Source organism: Anoplophora glabripennis, unplaced genomic scaffold (assembly GCF_000390285.2).
Source record: "Anoplophora glabripennis isolate ALB-LARVAE unplaced genomic scaffold, Agla_2.0 scaffold314, whole genome shotgun sequence".
Lineage (NCBI taxonomy): Eukaryota > Metazoa > Arthropoda > Insecta > Coleoptera > Cerambycidae > Anoplophora > Anoplophora glabripennis.
In genome coordinates, this window is record NW_019416415.1 from 531,691 (window position 1) to 549,032 (window position 17,342).

Genomic DNA, 17,342 nt, shown 5'->3' on the forward strand with positions numbered 1-17,342 from the left:
ATATTATGGCTTCCTTTGCAATCACTAGGTACGAACCGCGTTACACCTCGTTTTTCTATTTAGGACACGTATATCACATTCCTCGGGTCGTCTTATGAAATTTAACAGGCCGATAAAACCAACGCAAAACTTTTTATTACGACATCAAGTGCCGTGCCTACTTTTCGGATCGCAAATTTTCGGGCAATAAGGAAAATATGAACCGGCCTTAACGATAGATCCAAAAAGTTTATATGTCGGCAACGTAGGTAATATAAATTTTAAGGTCCTCGTTTTAGCTGATGCATTCGTATCACTTTAGATGTGTGGTCACGAACTTGGTCCGTCGGGTAGCGACAGTCCGGCAATCTGGTGTCGGCCAGTGCGTTAATTTCACCCTTTGGGTCGCTGTTTTGAACTAATATTTGTCTTGGATGGCGCTTTTGTCTATACGGCAAGTGGAGACCGACATGGACGTGCCACAAATCTTAAATCGTCCCACTTTATTAGTTTACACATTGCACAGTTTGTCTTTACATAAAACAGCACTACACGCCGTCTTCTTTGACCAGATATACTCTGCCGGGGATTAAGTGAGATGGTGGATTACGTGCCGCGACTCTCAAACTCGCAAGCTCGTTATTAGTTGGCCCCGGTATTAAGGCTACCGGAGACACTGCACGGTTGTAATGAAGACTTAAATTTCATTTTGTTGTGCGGAAGGAACGCTAATTGTTTTCTCTAATTGTTGTTTTTGCTTGAGTCAGTTCGGAATTACGCGATTATGTTGATATCCCCTTAATATGTCGCCGTGTAATTACTGCTGAGTTGACATGTCGCTTTTTTATTTGATTTGTCGAATATCTTTTATACTGCCACATTGTCGCTTTGCCCCCTTTATTATACCTAAGTGCTTACACATAATTTTACTTAATATTAATAAGTCCGCAGCCTCACAAAAAAAATGACATGATGACATGAAAACCAGAGACATGAGTACCTACATTGATCTTCCAGTGGCGGCTCTCCAAGTGACGCAAGTGACGCACCGCTTCACCTAAAATTTCCATTTGGTTGTGCAGTTTAAAATTACTTTTAATTTTATATAAATTTTATAATTTGGGTATAATTCTATATTGAAAATGTATTGTGTTTGTTTAATACGCAGAAATAAACAGAACAGTTGCGCGGTGAACGCCTTCTAAAAAAACATTGTCCTCGTTGAGCGCGAACATCAACCTCGTCCCATACAACGTATAGTAGCATAAGCAAGTGACGCTTCACTTCGTAGCGTTGTTTACGGCGGTTGTCATGGCAACGAGGCGGCCAACACGTGAGTAAACTACGGCGTGGGGGAACGAGTGACGCGGAAATTGAACCAGCATTGCCATCGCCCATCGCCTGTCTTTACTTTAAACAGAGTATACAATACGTCGCCCAGTGCACGATTATACCCAATGTCAGCGTACCTTTACCAGGGAGTAGACCAGACCAGAATGAGGTTAAAATTCTTATAAAATATTTTTCTGCGATGCATTCTCACTGAGTTACAGGGTGTTGTTTACAAAAAAATAATAACAGCTTTCCGCAATAACTCAAAAACCCTTTCAGGGATTTAAGTAATTTTTGGGCAAAGTGTACATCTATTAAAGGTCATTAAAACTAGATGGTGCTTATTTCGATCTGACGCCAGGATCGGCCTAGGCCAACTTGTCCTTAAGGTTATGTCTTCATAACTTTTGCATATCCTAGTTTTATGTGATTTGATTACATTTTCCTGAATGTGCAATCGATTCTGAACAAGAAATTGGCTCTTGTTTCATAGCTCAAAAATGAACCGTTTTCGAGTAAATTAAGTCTAAAGTATCGACTGCATTAGTTCGTAGAAAAATGTATGTAAAGATTTTATTTCTTGTTTTCTAGTAGGTACCTGTCATTATAAACAATATATTTAATATTCGGTTATACGTATAGGGGAACTGAAAATAAAATTGAAAATTATGTAACAAAAAATGTTAGAAAAATGACAATATTAAAAATAAAAATAGGAAACAATTATTTCAATAAATGTTAGAAATGCTGTCCATTTACTTCAATGCATGCCCGATATCGTTTGACCAAGGAATTGTAAATCATTCGAAAATCAAGGGTTGCTTGAATTTACTCGGCGGCTGCAGTAATTTTTTGAAGTAAATCGTCTCTCGTGTTACTGGGTTTGGCATACACCAGTTGCTTCATATGACCCCAGTAAAAGAATCAAGGGGGTTGAACTCAGGGAATCTGCCACATATTAGGTCCATTTTTCCCAATCCAGCGTTCTATAAATTGCTGTCTTCCGTTCTTCCATCGTGTTGGTAGTTCATTTGATTTCGCAAAGCTGAGGGAACGTCATCTAGTACGCCACCAACAATATTTTCTAAAAAATCCGTGTATCTCTCTGAATTCAAACGGTCTACAATAATTTGAGGAGGCAGAATGACTCCGTTGAAGATTCCTCTCCAGACATTTATGGAGAATATTCTTTGAAACGCGGAGGGTCATATCACATGCGGATTTTCAATGGATCGAACATGAAAATTTTTTAAATTATTTATAGCATTTCTCGTAAAAATAGTTTCATCGCTCCACAATATCTTTTGATGGAAATTTTCGTTATTATAGATATTTTCTAACAACCACCTGCAAAATTGTATTCTTTTTCGAAATCGCCTGGATGCAAAGTTTGTACTTTATGTAGGTGGTATGGGTACAGTTCTTCTCGGTTTAAAATTCTCCAGACGCTGCTTCGTGGAATACCTACTTGCGTTGATATTCCTCGGATACTGGTGGAAGGATCATTAACAACAGCAGCTATTACATTTTCTTCTAAAATACTCGCATCTTCCAAATTACCTATTATTATGGTATTTTTAATTTTAACACTCTCGATCTCACGGACTCTTTGGAAAACTCCTTGGAATACTTGCTGTGAAGGTTGCCTTCTGTTTGGAAACATGCGGAGATACTCTTGTGAGGCCACCAATGAATTTCCATGACAGAAACGGTAGACAAATATCATATCGGCATATTCGTTGTTGGAAAATTTGAAAATACACTTCATATCTGTTTTGTAAACTTAATTTCGAGTACCGTAATTAATTTTGACATGTACACTTGTAAACAACTTTGTTTTTTTATAATGACAGGTACCTACTAGATAACAACAAATAAAATCTTTACATGAATACGAATTAAAGCAGGCGATACTTTAGACCCAATTTACTCGAAAACGGTTCATTTTTGAACTATGGAACAAAAGCACATTTTTTGTTCAGAATCGATTGCAGATTCAGGAAAACTTAATCANTCGTTTGACCAAGGAATTGTAAACGCTTCGAAAATCAACGGTTGCTTGAATTTACTTGAATAGTTTCATCGCTCCACAATATCTTTTGATGGAAATTTTCGTCATTATCGATATTTTATAATAACCACCTGCAAAATTGTATTCTTTTTCGGAATCACCTGGATGCAAAGTTTGTACTTTATGTAGGTGGTATGAGTGCAGTTCGTCTCGGTTTAAAATTCTCCAGACGCTGCTTCGTGCTTCGTACTTGCGTTGATATTCTTTGGATACCGGTGGAAGGATCATTAACAACAGCAGCTATTACATTTTCTTCTAAAATATTCGCATCTTCCAAATTACCTCTTATTATGGTATTTTTAATTTTAACACTCTCGATCTCACGGACTCTTTGGAAAACTCCTTGGAATACTTGCTGTGAAGGTTGCCTTCTGTTTGGAAATATGCGGAGATACTCTTGTGAGGCCACCAATGAATTTCCATGACAGAAACGGTAGACAAATATTATATCGGCATCGGTTCATTTTTGAACTATGGAACAAAAGCACATTTTTTGTTCAGAATCGATTGCAGATTCAGGAAAACCTAATCAAATTACATAAAACTAGAATATGCAAATGTTTGAAGACATAACTTTGAGGACAAGTTGGCCTAGGCCGCCCCTGGCGTCAGATCGAAATAAGCACCATGTAGTTTTATTGACCTTTAATATATATACACTTTATGCGAAAATTACTTAAATCCCTGAAAGGGTTTTTGAGTTACTGCGGAACGTTGTTATTATTTTTTTCTAGACAACACTCTGTAACTCAGTGAGAGTGCCTCAAAGAAAAAATTTTTATAAGAATTTTAATCTTATTTTGGTCTGGTAAATTTTTGTACGCTGACACTGGGACACCCTGTATAACGGTTCTTTGTTAATATTTGTTTTGTATCAATAATTGTAGAAATGTTTCCTATGTATTTAAATACCATGTACATTTAATAAACTCTACCTAATATTAACCAAGGAATTCAAAAACACAATAATATACAGGGTGTTCCATTTAAAATAGCAAAGTTATGTATCTCCCACGCGAAATGGAACACCCTGTAAAGCTAAAAATAATATTTTTTACATGACCCACATGATTCCAGACAACTTTTATTAAAACCATTTTTTTTTATAAATTTGACAGTTACAAAGTTTGAGAATCCCTCTTAGATGAAACACCCTGTATAATACGATGAAGAATTTTGTAATACCTAGAATATATTCAAATAAAACAAAAAATACTGCATTTTAAAGCTATTTCCAAACATGCAGGATTAGAAACACCATTTGGTTGGTTTTAAATAGTTCTATACTCGGATACAACGTTGCCAAATTTGTTACAAAATTTATTAAATTGTCTTTAAAACATAATCTATTGCCTGTAATGGTTTTGGTAGTACATAGTTATACAAGGTATATGAGGTTTATTATTTTATACAGGGTGCTTTATAGACATATTATGTTAGCTCTACAAATTTCACACGATATTTTATCTGATGTTTCAAATTGAACACCCTGTAGATAATGGTATAATTTTATATATCTTGTTATTCTCTATAAAATTTTTAAAGTTATTTGAACATTGCAGAACACGTTTAAATGAGAATAAAACATAGATAAGAGGTGTTAAGGAAAATTAAATAAAAACAATTTTAAAAAATCTTTTTTCCCGCTATTTAGAGGTTGAAAGCTTATTTTCTGTATATAAATTATTCTACTTGATCCTAGAAACCTTATATTGTGTGATGATAAAATGAATTATTTCAGTAATAAATAAAAACGCAATTTACTCTTGAATTTTATTAATAACTAACTGAACTTACTACAAAAATTAGGTTTTATGAAATTACGATTTTTTTTATATTTGTTGGAGATCCTTATATGGGTTCTTAGCAAATTTCTTTAAAATTTGTTTTTCGTTTCAGCTCCGCCTTCTTCTGTGGAAATCTTAGATCACAGACACAACTCCAAGATAGAAATAAAGGAAAACCAAGAATTTCATTTGGAGTGCAGAGTAAGAAACGCTAAACCGGCAGCAAAAATTGTCTGGTACCGAGGAAACGTAGAAATTAATATACGTAAGTAATATTTACCTTGGTTCTAAATTCAGTTAAACAATTACATTTTAACTTTCAGCGAACCGAGAAGATCAAACTATCGAAGTCCCTGGCAAAAATGGAGACAAGCGCGTTTCTCGCTACGACACCCATTCCAGAATATCCCTCAAACCTACAGCTGAAGACGATTACGCCGAGTACACCTGTGAAGCTAGACATGAAGCCTTGTCCCAGGACATTCCAATGAGAGCTACTGTTCAACTGAGTGTACTCTACCCTCCAGGATTGCCTTATATTGAGGGATATACAGAAGGAGAGACAATAAGACGAGGGCAAACTGTCGAATTAGTTTGTAGAAGTCGCGGTGGAAACCCTCCTGCTCAACTGATTTGGTACAAAAACGGAGAACAGATTCGTATGGCTTATCGAACTGCTGGAAGAGTCTCGGAAAATGTATACACATTCACTGCAGACGCGAGTGACAATAAAGCAAGATATAAGTGTGAGGCTAGCAACATAATGTCCAAATCTCCTTTGAAGGCTGAAATTGACATGAGCGTTTTGTGTATGTAACTCGAACACCTTTTTCATTATTATTTTAACTTTTTGTGATTTTAGTTTCACCAGCTCATGTGACTATTTCTGGACCTACTGAGGCAAGAGTTGGAGACCCGGTACCTCTTACTTGCACCACCGCAAATTCAAATCCTCCTGCAGAAATTAAGTGGATGGTAGCTGGTAGACAAGTACGTAATGCAACATCAAGAACAGTAGTTTCACCAGAAGGTGGGTGGATAACTACGTCAAATATAACAGCAGTTGTTGAACCTAATAAACGCAGTTTGGTTGTTATTTGCCATGGTCTTAATATGCAGCTAACTGAAAATGTAGTCTCTACACATACAATCAATGTGTTGTGTACGTTTAAAATTCTCCTTTTTGCCTTATAATCCTAAAAATTGATTGTTTATTTATAGATCCTCCAAGTCAGCCTTTTATTCATGGTTATACGGAGGGTTCACATATACCATCAGGAACTGTTCAGAAGATTTCATGCACTTCATCTGGGGGAAACCCACTGGCAACCATTACTTGGTACAAAAATGACAAGAAGATTCATTCAACCGTAAAGACAACTGATAAGTCTGTTACTGCCGAAATAACTATTTTAACAAATGTAACTGACAACGAAGCAAGGTACAGATGTGAGGCAGCAAATTCTGCTACTGAAATACCGTTATTTGAAACCATAACAATGAATGTATACTGTAAGTTATCAAAGTTATTAGTAATGTCATTTTATAAATACTGTTCCATTTGCAGTTCCTCCGGATCATGTTAAAATCAGACAAGAGCCAGCTGAACTCACACCAAACGAAGAAGCAACTTTAATTTGTGACTCTAGTTCTAGCAACCCACCAGCAAAATTGTCTTGGTGGAGAGAGGGCATTCCAGTTCAAGGTTTAATCAACACCACAAAACCAGGGTTACACGGTGGTACGGTTTCAAGTATTGAAATGAAGATTAATGTTACGGAACAGATGAATGGGATGGTATATACTTGTCAAGCTAATAACGAAGCTTTACAAAGATCAGTGCATGATGCTATAACCCTTCAAGTTTTATGTAAGTATTCAGCTCTTTATTGAGTTTATAAATACTTTAGAACTTTTTTTATTAGATAAGCCAGTGTTTGATAAAAATAATGAGGAAGCAGTAACTGGGATAGAAAATGAACCGTTGATTATTACGTTGAAAGCAGAGGGGAATCCACAGAACATTGCGTATACATGGACTAAAGACGGTTTGCCCATAACGCAGGCATCCTCTTCTACGGGAATGGAAAGGATTGTATCGGACGGTCCAGTTTTGAATATTACAAAACTAAGTAGGCATGATGCTGGAACTTACAGTTGTGAAGCTTTGAATTCTCAGGGTAGCAATCTAGCTCAAGTTAATGTCACAGTTCAATGTAAGTAATATGAACTTACCAATCATCAGTTTTACATTTATCATTGTAATTGTAGATCCGGCCTCAATAATACAAATCAGTGAGAATATCATAGTTAACCCCAAAGAAGATGCTACTCTTTCCTGCACTGCTGATGGTAACCCAATGGCAGATGATACCATTTCTTGGAAGAGAGCTGACTTCCCAGAATTTGAAGCTAGAACTTCCGTTATGTATGACAAAAATGGCACTTCATACCTTAGAATATCTGGTGTAACTAGAGAAGACCTCGGAAACTTCCAGTGCATTGTTAACAATGGTGTTGGTAATTCCACTACAAAAGAAGTGATGCTGATTGTGAAACGTAAGTCCCAAGTAATAAATTGATGTTTTAAAGTTATTTATGGTTCTTTTATTGCAGATAAACCAGAAATAGATGAGCACCCAACGTATCTGAAATTTGCTAGTGACGCTGGAGATACTGGCAAATTAATCTGTAAAAGCCAAGCATCTCCTTTAGCCAGATACACCTGGGCTAGAAACGGTTCCCCGATAAGTGCAAATACTACTGGAAAATACTACACCACATACAAACAAGTAAGGTTATCGTTAACATACCCTCAGTATCAATTTTCATCAATTCTGATCATTTTAAGATTGACCAGTTGTCTTCGGAATCTACGCTCTACATTACTCATATAACTTCAGCAGACTACGGCAATTATGAATGCGTGGCAAGGAATGAACTGGGATTTTCAACGATATCTCCCCGGTTGGAGGTGACCTCAGCACCAGACACCCCTTCACTTTTAACCGTTCTAAATGTAACCCACGATAGTGTTACACTTAATTGGACACCCGGATTCGATGGGGGTATGAAAGCTTCTTACCGGATCAGGTACAGAAAAGTGAATGATGATGGATACAAATATGAAGATGTCGTTGGAAACAATGTAACAACCCATGTTATCAAAGGTTTAGAAACAAATAGTCAATATGTGTTTTCAATCATGGCGTCGAATAAATTGGGGACCAGCAAGTATATTCCTGACCTGCTGTCGGCAAAAACTGCAAGTATGTATAAATTTGAAGCAAAAATAAGCTTATGTAGACCATTCAGTAGTGTTCAGTGGAGTTTTTTTCAGTTTCACATGTTTTGAAAATAAGAAGTAACAATTAAAGGGTCAAAAGAATTTCCGAAATTTTTCCGTGATTTTTGACAGACTGTATTTAGGTGAAAAATGGTCGTATCGGGAATTAAAACAAAGCATTTTGAAGCTCTAAGATTCTAGTTTTTAGATCTTTCAGTCGAAATTCTTTAGAAGCTACGGTTATCATACAATTCTAAGAAATAGCGTGACAAAAATATTTTGCAAATTTTCTTTTTGTTTTTGTTAATTTTTTGCATTAGTGTATATTTTGATTATCACTATCAATGTGTGAAACTAAAATTAAATGGCAGTGATGCAAAAAAATGTGTCGTAACTTAATCGCAGTTGAAAATTTTTTTTAATTAAACGTGAAACATTAATATTTAAAAGATTTTTGAAAAGTTTTTTATCTGAACACCTAGGGCAATAGAGCTTACAATAACCTGCATATTTCCCTTTCTTAAGTTAACAATTTGATAAAAATGGATGGTACACCATTCAAATCACTCTGCTCTTTCCACTTAATTCTAGCTAAATTATAGCTAATTTGGTAGAACTACCAAAAAAAATTTAACCATCCATTACTAAACTACTTTACTTTTTGGTTAAGAATTTAATAGATTTATATACATATTCAACTTTCTTTATTTACTAACACCAAGAAATTTTTCTTTTTTTTTCATGCTTACCTTCTAATAAACTAACCCTAGACAAAGCTCCTTCAACATATACTTCCTCAAGCTTGGATGAGAAAAATTTGAAAAGTTTCCCTGGCTTTCTTATAATAGTTGGTACTATCATTGGGATCCTTCTAATACTAATGAACGTTTTACTAATTGGGTGCTGTTTACATCGAAGATCAAAAAAACGAGTTACAGGTAACTAATTCTATTTTTCTTTCTTTTAAATCAGTGCTAATCGACCAAGGTGAATCTGCCATACCTGAAGATTTGTTAGAAAAGCAGGATTTACCTAGGATAGTTATAATTAGTATTTCTGTTATCGGTGTTATCCTTTTGTTTATCAATATTGGTTTAGTAGCTGGCTGCATGCTCAAAAGGAGAGCAAAAAGACTGAAAGGTTTGTTTTATGTTCTTTTTAATTTCTTTAATTTCTATTTTACTCAATTTTTTTATTATTTTATAATAACATACAGGGTGTGGCGTGTATAATCTATAAAAATTAAACTACTGCTTTCTAACGATATTTGTAATAGAAAAGTTTTATACGAAAAAGTTCTATTTTTGCGTTTTTTTTTTCATAAATTAAAGTGCAATTATGGATCAAAATATTTTCTCTGGAACGGTCCTGTCGGTGTGCGTACAATGAGTTACATGCTGTAGACCAACCGTGTAAACAAATCGTCATTGAAATATAGAAAGATACTTCTTAATTTTTGGGAAATTTTTCAATGCAAAAGTACAAACTAAGGAAAATATATATTTAAAAAAAATACTGATATTTTCTTATTATAATAATTAATAGTAATTACTATCTTAAATGCACTGTTGTTACTGCAAGAGTTCGCTAACAAAACCACATCCGTAAGCATCTGTAGTTGCCAACTGCGTGCACTAAACAAACTCCATAAAATATGGAACAAAATTAAATAAAAGCGCGGATACAGGCATGGCACTGACCTAGTCTACTTGAAAAAGATGATAGGGGTAAAATAACTGGCACCTTAAGATGCTATGTACGGTACGAGATGAGGTTGTCGAGTACTAATTGTGGGGTCTTCGTCAAGATTTTCCAACACTGCATCTTCAACATTAAGGTTCACTTGCTGACCACGTCTTTCTCCTCGAGGAATAACACTTACCGTATCTTGCAGCCACTGTAGGATTGTATTTGCACATGGGGGGTGACATTATAGCCATCGTTCCGGTTACAATCTAGTCACCGTGAGCGATTTTCTCCAGCTGCACCATACACTAACACCATATTGACACGTTCGGAAATAGTAAATGCATTGTTTTCTCGGTTCATTGTAAAACTAGTTTGTGCACAAACTAAAAAATTAAGCAAAGTAAAAAATAAGAATCTCGTTTTTAATGTAATCGGCATGTTATTCTTATTTTTTACTTCTTTATAAAAATTACACTGTCACTATCGTGGAATTACAAAATAAAAACTTGTCTGGAATCTTTCACTTGTTGACACTGATGGGTCGATGGACGATGCTTAATATTTGATAATTAAGTAAATAATGAATTCAATACAAATACAAAATCAGTTGACTACACAATTTTTTTGACAGTGTAACCTAACCAGTATTAGATTATACCGACTTAAATTATAAAGGTTACATCTCGGGTCGCATAAAAACTTTTCCAAAGTTTTTAATAAATAACACAGGGTTGGCCTTCATTTTCGTTGAATAAGTGAACTTTAATTTACAAAAAAAAACGCAAAGATAGAACTTTTTCGTATAAGAGTTTTCTATTACAAATATCATCAGGAAGCTGTAGTTTAATTTTTATAGATTATACTTGTCACACCCTATATTTAAAACTGCAATACTATTGTTGCATTTAAATATTTTTCTGTTAACAGAACAAAACAATCAAACAAGCAAATCTGCTACAATAGAGATGTATGCCCCAAGCAGCTATAATGACACAGTGACAGGAGAAACTCTTTCTTCTGTAAGTGAGAAAAGTGAAACCTACAGCAATGAGGGAAGCAATAATGATTACGTGGTAAGCTATGCTTATATAAATATATTTATTTTTTGATGTTTACTGTTTTCTAATCTTTTACATTCTTCCACTTTGACCATGATTCATTAGGAGCAAACTTCCTCTTTCATGAAAATTGTCAAAAAAAAATAGTCACGTTCATTTAAAGTTTCACCTTTCAAATTGTCTATTAAAACAAATTTGAATTAAATTGCATTGGTAATTACTAATAAAACAACTAATAAAAGAAAAACAACTTAAAATAGGCCGCTACTTTTTTGAAATAGTAAAATAAATTTTAAAATAAGTATTTTTCCTGTTTCTGTAAAAGTAACTAATTTGATTGCTACATCAAAATGTAACAACTGTTCGAAATATCATTTAAATCAAACTGAATTAACCCGATTGATAATTTTAGATGAAGAAATGTTCCTCTACCATTCCACAAATCTAAAAATCTGTAATCGATGTAAAAATAACGTAATATATTCTATATTTTAGGATGAGGGCCGTAAACCCACAGCAAATTCGTACCTAATGGACCATCAACCTGACTATCCAGGTGCGTACCCCGTGTACGAAATGCAGATGCCTATGCAGACTGGGGTCAATATGGCCCACAAGACCCACACCCTGCCCCATCCCCATCACCACCACCACCATCCTATGCATGACCAGAGGCCGCGAGCCAGGGACGACCAGAGTCTCGGCTATCACGGCGGCATGTCAGGTAACTAACAATAACAATCGACACTTAATTTTAACTTTCCAGAGTGGTGTCTTAACATTTTGTGATAATTTAGGGTGGGATTGTTTGAATTTGAAAGAACTAGCTCAAAAACTACAGTTTTTTTTGTTAAGCTTTGATGTAAAATCTCTTAGTGACAGAATATTTTGATTGAAGAATCAAAGAATTTTTTTCAATTTTAAATATGATAGTGACAAAAATTGATAATTTGAATTATTTAAGAAATATCTTTTCTAATTGCTAGACCTAAATATATTAATGTATGACTAGAAAGATATCTTATAAGTTAGTAGGTATATATTTAGTATATTTAGTGTATATGACCTATATGTGGCATATGACCAATACAATCTCCTAAATTATTACTCACTGACCACTCTACAAATCCATAATATCCCGCATGGTTGCTTAACTGCTGCGAATATTATATTTGGCATGGGTTTTTTTTTTACTTATCCTTCTAACATGTTATGGAATATTTAATATAACTGCTAAATTACTTTTATGTAAAATGAAACACATCATATTTTATCTGAAAATACCTATATTAAAATGAAGACATGTATTATATAAGACAAATATACAGGGTGATTTATATTCTGTGTGCAAATGTGTTAGTTGGAGGTTTTTTTCATTACATTTGAGAGACAGTTTTAATCGACTAGTGAAATGTTACGTATGCTATCACACTTGTGTCATTGATCAAGAATTATGTTGATGGTATTATGGAAGGCATACACTAGGTCTTGTTCACTATTACTCATTGGTTGAGCATCATCAAGCTCTTCATGTTTCCACATAAAGTCTGTCAGACTTCATTCATTTACCATCCAATCCACTTCATGGCTAAAATGTAAAATAGTTCTGTCATGTTTGAACTGTGCCATCATATGTATGTTTCGTAGAAACATTCAGTTTATATTGTTACTTAGTCTCATCCTAAGATTTATCAAAAATCTGCATTGTACTTGAAGTAGTCGGAAAACATGTAGATTTTCTTGACTCCAAACATTATCCAAAATTCTTTGATTTGTAAACATAATTTCGTTCACCTAAAGAATATGTTGTAGATACTTTGTTTTGATCTTTCCAAGCGCTCTTCAACAGTCACTCTCAAAATTCTTGCCAATGTACAAAATACCAGGTTCCAGAACTTACTTAGTTGTGGAATAATTTGTGAGGTATTCAACGAAGTATTTTCTTCTGCCAATGGCACAAATTCATCAGCTGCAAGCTGAAATATTGCACTGCCTCCATAGACTGATACAAATTCTATAAATAAACTGTTTAAACAGTCTGTAAATCCGTCAAGTTTGCTTCAAATTTATAAATTTGCTGTAGTATAGCACTGATCGCAATTGCTGCTCTAAAAAAAAGTTGCCATTGTTACACTTTTACATCACAATCTTATTTGATATGTTTGTAAATACAAATAACAGCCGAGTCCAACTAAAATAACTATAAAACAGATTAGAGTGTTGAGTACACACACTTCACAAGTGATCTCTATGATCTTTCCCGATGTATTAGCCGACTACTAGCAAATGGTACTTTACAGACGTAACATTGGGAATTTGTAGAAATATAAAAATAATGAGCTTGAACTGTCCTGAAATTTATAAGTAATTGCCTGTGAAATTTCAAGAGTTTTACATGGGAAATTCATCTACTCTAAAATATTTAATAAAACACCCTGTGTATATTATTAAATAATAATTAAGTAATAGAATTTCAAATTTTTCGATATGCTTTACAAAATTTGTCATATCATTTCAGATATAGTTAGGTATTTTATACATTTCAAATGTAACACTTTTTTTGATATTGATACCTATTATTAAAACAAAACAAATAAAATTGATTTATTATAAGGAATTTCAAATCGTTAGGATCTTTCTAACACAGTAGAACATGATCCAGTATAAATTTTATTGTATTTCAACTAATTTTGATTATTTCGAGTGTCTTTTAATCTCTCTATAGGCCAATTAATAGAGGTTTTGTTTGTGATATAAATACTAGTAGCACTGTATATCCACTGCCCTCATCTCCCGACCTTCCTCCACTATTCGACCGCGTACACGCGCTCGGGCGTTTTTGAGCATGTTTGGAGGAATTTTTCACCTATTTCGCATCATTTTATCGGAATATTAGAATATACGTTTTGTAGTATTGAACTTCTACTTTGAAAATCGGCTGAAATATTAAAATCGGACTACCTCCAACCTCCAACACATACAGAAACTTTGCAAAATAGTGCACCAAAAAATTCAAATTGCAATTGAAGGGCTTAGTGTGAAACAATGACGAGCCACCCTTTCTTGAAATATGACTTGTTTTAATTTTCAAGTTTTGCAAGAGTATAACAAGCCACATAATGAATATTAAAAGAAAATGATTATTCATGATGATTATTAAAGTACATTCCATAAACATCTATACTTCTGTAACTAATGTAGACAAATTCTGAGAAAACGAAGCTAACGTTGATTTTACACATTTTAAAATTTCCAACAATTTTGCATTTGTGGCTTGTCATTATTTTACACTAAGCCCTTGAATTGTTTCAAACTAATGGTCCAGCAGTGCACATTTAAAAAATAATTCACTACTTTTGTGCACTCTACAACTTAAAAAATGGCTGAGTAATGAATTTTTTAAAAACGTAAAGTTTTTCGGTTTTTCTGGGTTTCCTTTGTTTCTAATTATCCGTTTTATTCGAATTTCTATTCTCTACAAATTATCTCTTTATAGCTTTCAGATTGCTTCGTTACTGTAGGTTTTATAAGCAAAAAAAACCTAAAAATAGTGTTTTTTACATAAAAATGTTTATAAATAATTTATTAATGGTAAGTTGGAGTAGGAAACACATAAGACTACAGACTGTCTTTTATATAATGGCACAATCCATTTGCTACTAGTATTTTTGTCACAAAAACGCTGATTTAATGCTGTATTGATTGGCCTATCTAGCAGATTTTCCCGGAGATGAGCAATATTTACTGCTTTACACTAACGTTGTGCATATTTAATTTATGTACTATAGCAAAATACATTTTACAAATTGTACATACCCACACAGCACAATGACATTCGTAGGATGTACTGAGGATAACTTCTCAGGATGTATAGGATATCCTCGGATAGGTACACGATTACCTCAGGATGTACCAGGGATATCCAAATGGAACGTCCCGGGATTTGCTCTTAACGTCCTGAGGACATCCGCCTGGCTATCTGCAGGAGATTATCAGGTTATCAATGATCAAATGAGGACGTCCTAGGATTTACTGTGTATGTCCTCAAGACATCAGCCGGGCTATTATCAGGTTATCAGTGGATNTAGTAGAAATAGGAAATGTTAATCGTTTTTTATTTATAGGAAAATCTTCTTATGTAAGTGCCCCTTCCCCTGCTCCGCCGGCCGACGGCTCGTACTACAACATGTCGGATCGCTATCTGTCCTACCCACCACCGCTGGACTTCCAAAACCCACCACCCATACCAGCCCACCCTCACATAGGACACGCACACGCACCAGTAACACCTCCATTGCCATCGAATGGATCCCTTCTACGACACCAGAGAGGTGTGGTGCCACCCCCGGATGTCCTTCACAACACCAGCCAAAATCCTCAAATTTTGCAGGCTCAAACACTTGCTCAAAAACGTGAGTTAACTAGTTTTGGTAATGGTTACGGTGTTAATGAACAAGAGGGACACCTGGTGTGAGACGCGGTGGAAGTTTTGTATGTGTTGTAAAAAAATAGTTATTCGTAAACGAGATGTGTTTGCCCAGTTTTATTAGGTGTTACATAATAAGACTGCATACGAAAGACTTTCCGATGTACTAAAATAAATGTGATTTGTATAAGTTGGTAAGAGAGCAATAGGAAATGGACTGATTGCTTCGAGCAAATAAAAACACTTTTTTAAATAATCACTGGAAGAGATTACCTTTCACTTACAAGAAGACTTTATCAGAAGACATTTTAATTAGCTACTTATAGCAGTCGTGCTGTATAAATTTATCTTTCAATTTTGAAAGAGTAGTTATGCAGTCTCGTTTTCAAGGAAGAACATTGTTACTCTTTTTTTTTTCAGGTCTAATGACTGAAAATTGTGTTGCTAACTGATAATCAGTTGTAGATAATTATAATAATTAATGTGATCTTAAAATATGTGAATTAACCAAGTTATATATTTTCAGTTACAATACTTATTACAATACTTAATATTACAGTTTAATTTCCTTCTCTTCTTGTTTAGTGTACAGATGTATTACAGAATTACAACATGTTTTTGTACATAATTTTTTTGAATTTAGGTTTTTAATTTCATGAAAATATTTTACTAGTCCAATCAATCAACCAAAGTGTGTTTCATTTCTTTTGTAAAAATTCTTTTATCATTATTAATTTTAGTGTTTGTTTTGTTCTACCAGTTAGGCAGAATATTTTATTTATTTCTTCTTTCGCATATTATTACACTACTACTTTTGTTAGTGATGTACTTTTTTAATTTTGTATTATGTTCATCAAGAATAAATATTTTCTTATTTATTTTTTTTTGTTTATTTTATACAAACACTAGTAAATGAACACTGCAAGTTTTACAGTTTATAAAGCAATTTCGCCATGAAAAAATTAACATGGAGTTTAAAGAATAAAAATTCAGAAAATTTGTACTAAGTAAAGGTGTCCTGTGACTAATTTAAGACTGACTCCTAGATTTTTAACAATCTTTCTCAAATTATTGGAAGTAGTTCGTTTTATTTTTTTTTTTTGTAAAAGTTCAATTGTGATCTACTTAGATGAAGAAGTATCTGATGCTAATGATGTGTTTACTTTGCAATTTGATTAATTAAAAATTTATATTGAAGTTTAGGTCAGTGGCAGATGATGAAAATTAAAGTTGCCATAGCAGGAACCCTTCTAGTGAGGAAAGAATTTTGAGAGAAATTTGACAAATAAAAATTTAAAAAGTGGTTACCAACCCTGAGATCTTGGAGGTTGGGAATTAGATGTTTTTTTTTCACAACATTAAGTTTTCTTAGTACATAGTTATACCTATTTAAATTTTAATTTGACACTAACATCCAATTTTTCAAAATTTGTGGTGATTAACAAATATGATAATTTTGTGAAAAATAAAAAAATTAAATTCATTGATTATGAAAAAAAATATTTGGCACATACACGGTGGGCCATCAGTGTGAGAAAGTAAAATAACTCCCTTGTTACTCATAATACAGAAAAAAGTTTATATAAAAGTTATACGGAATCAAGAAACCTATACTACAAAATTAATTTGATAATACAGGGTGACGAATAAAAACGGGACACGCCAAATATTACATTTTTTAAATGGAACACCCTGTACATTTTTAAACATATGG

At 33.9% G+C, this 17,342-nt stretch overlaps 1 protein-coding gene across 1 annotated transcript in view; it reads left to right on the forward strand.

Moving 5' to 3' along the window:
• The window catches only part of LOC108907989 (nephrin), a 152,299-nt gene extending 135,873 nt beyond the window's left edge, over positions 1–16,426 (forward strand). Inside the window, exons 4-16 of the mRNA XM_023454487.1 lie at positions 5,282–5,434; positions 5,493–5,978; positions 6,032–6,331; positions 6,391–6,681; positions 6,737–7,039; positions 7,095–7,385; positions 7,441–7,728; positions 7,786–7,961; positions 8,021–8,438; positions 9,428–9,595; positions 11,072–11,217; positions 11,698–11,926; positions 15,327–16,426. Of these exons, the coding sequence (XP_023310255.1) occupies positions 5,282–5,434; positions 5,493–5,978; positions 6,032–6,331; positions 6,391–6,681; positions 6,737–7,039; positions 7,095–7,385; positions 7,441–7,728; positions 7,786–7,961; positions 8,021–8,438; positions 9,428–9,595; positions 11,072–11,217; positions 11,698–11,926; positions 15,327–15,676 (3,599 nt within the window). The 3' untranslated portion in view covers positions 15,677–16,426. The remainder of the gene's footprint in view (positions 1–5,281; positions 5,435–5,492; positions 5,979–6,031; positions 6,332–6,390; positions 6,682–6,736; positions 7,040–7,094; positions 7,386–7,440; positions 7,729–7,785; positions 7,962–8,020; positions 8,439–9,427; positions 9,596–11,071; positions 11,218–11,697; positions 11,927–15,326) is intronic.
• Positions 16,427–17,342: the final 916 nt, after the last annotated feature.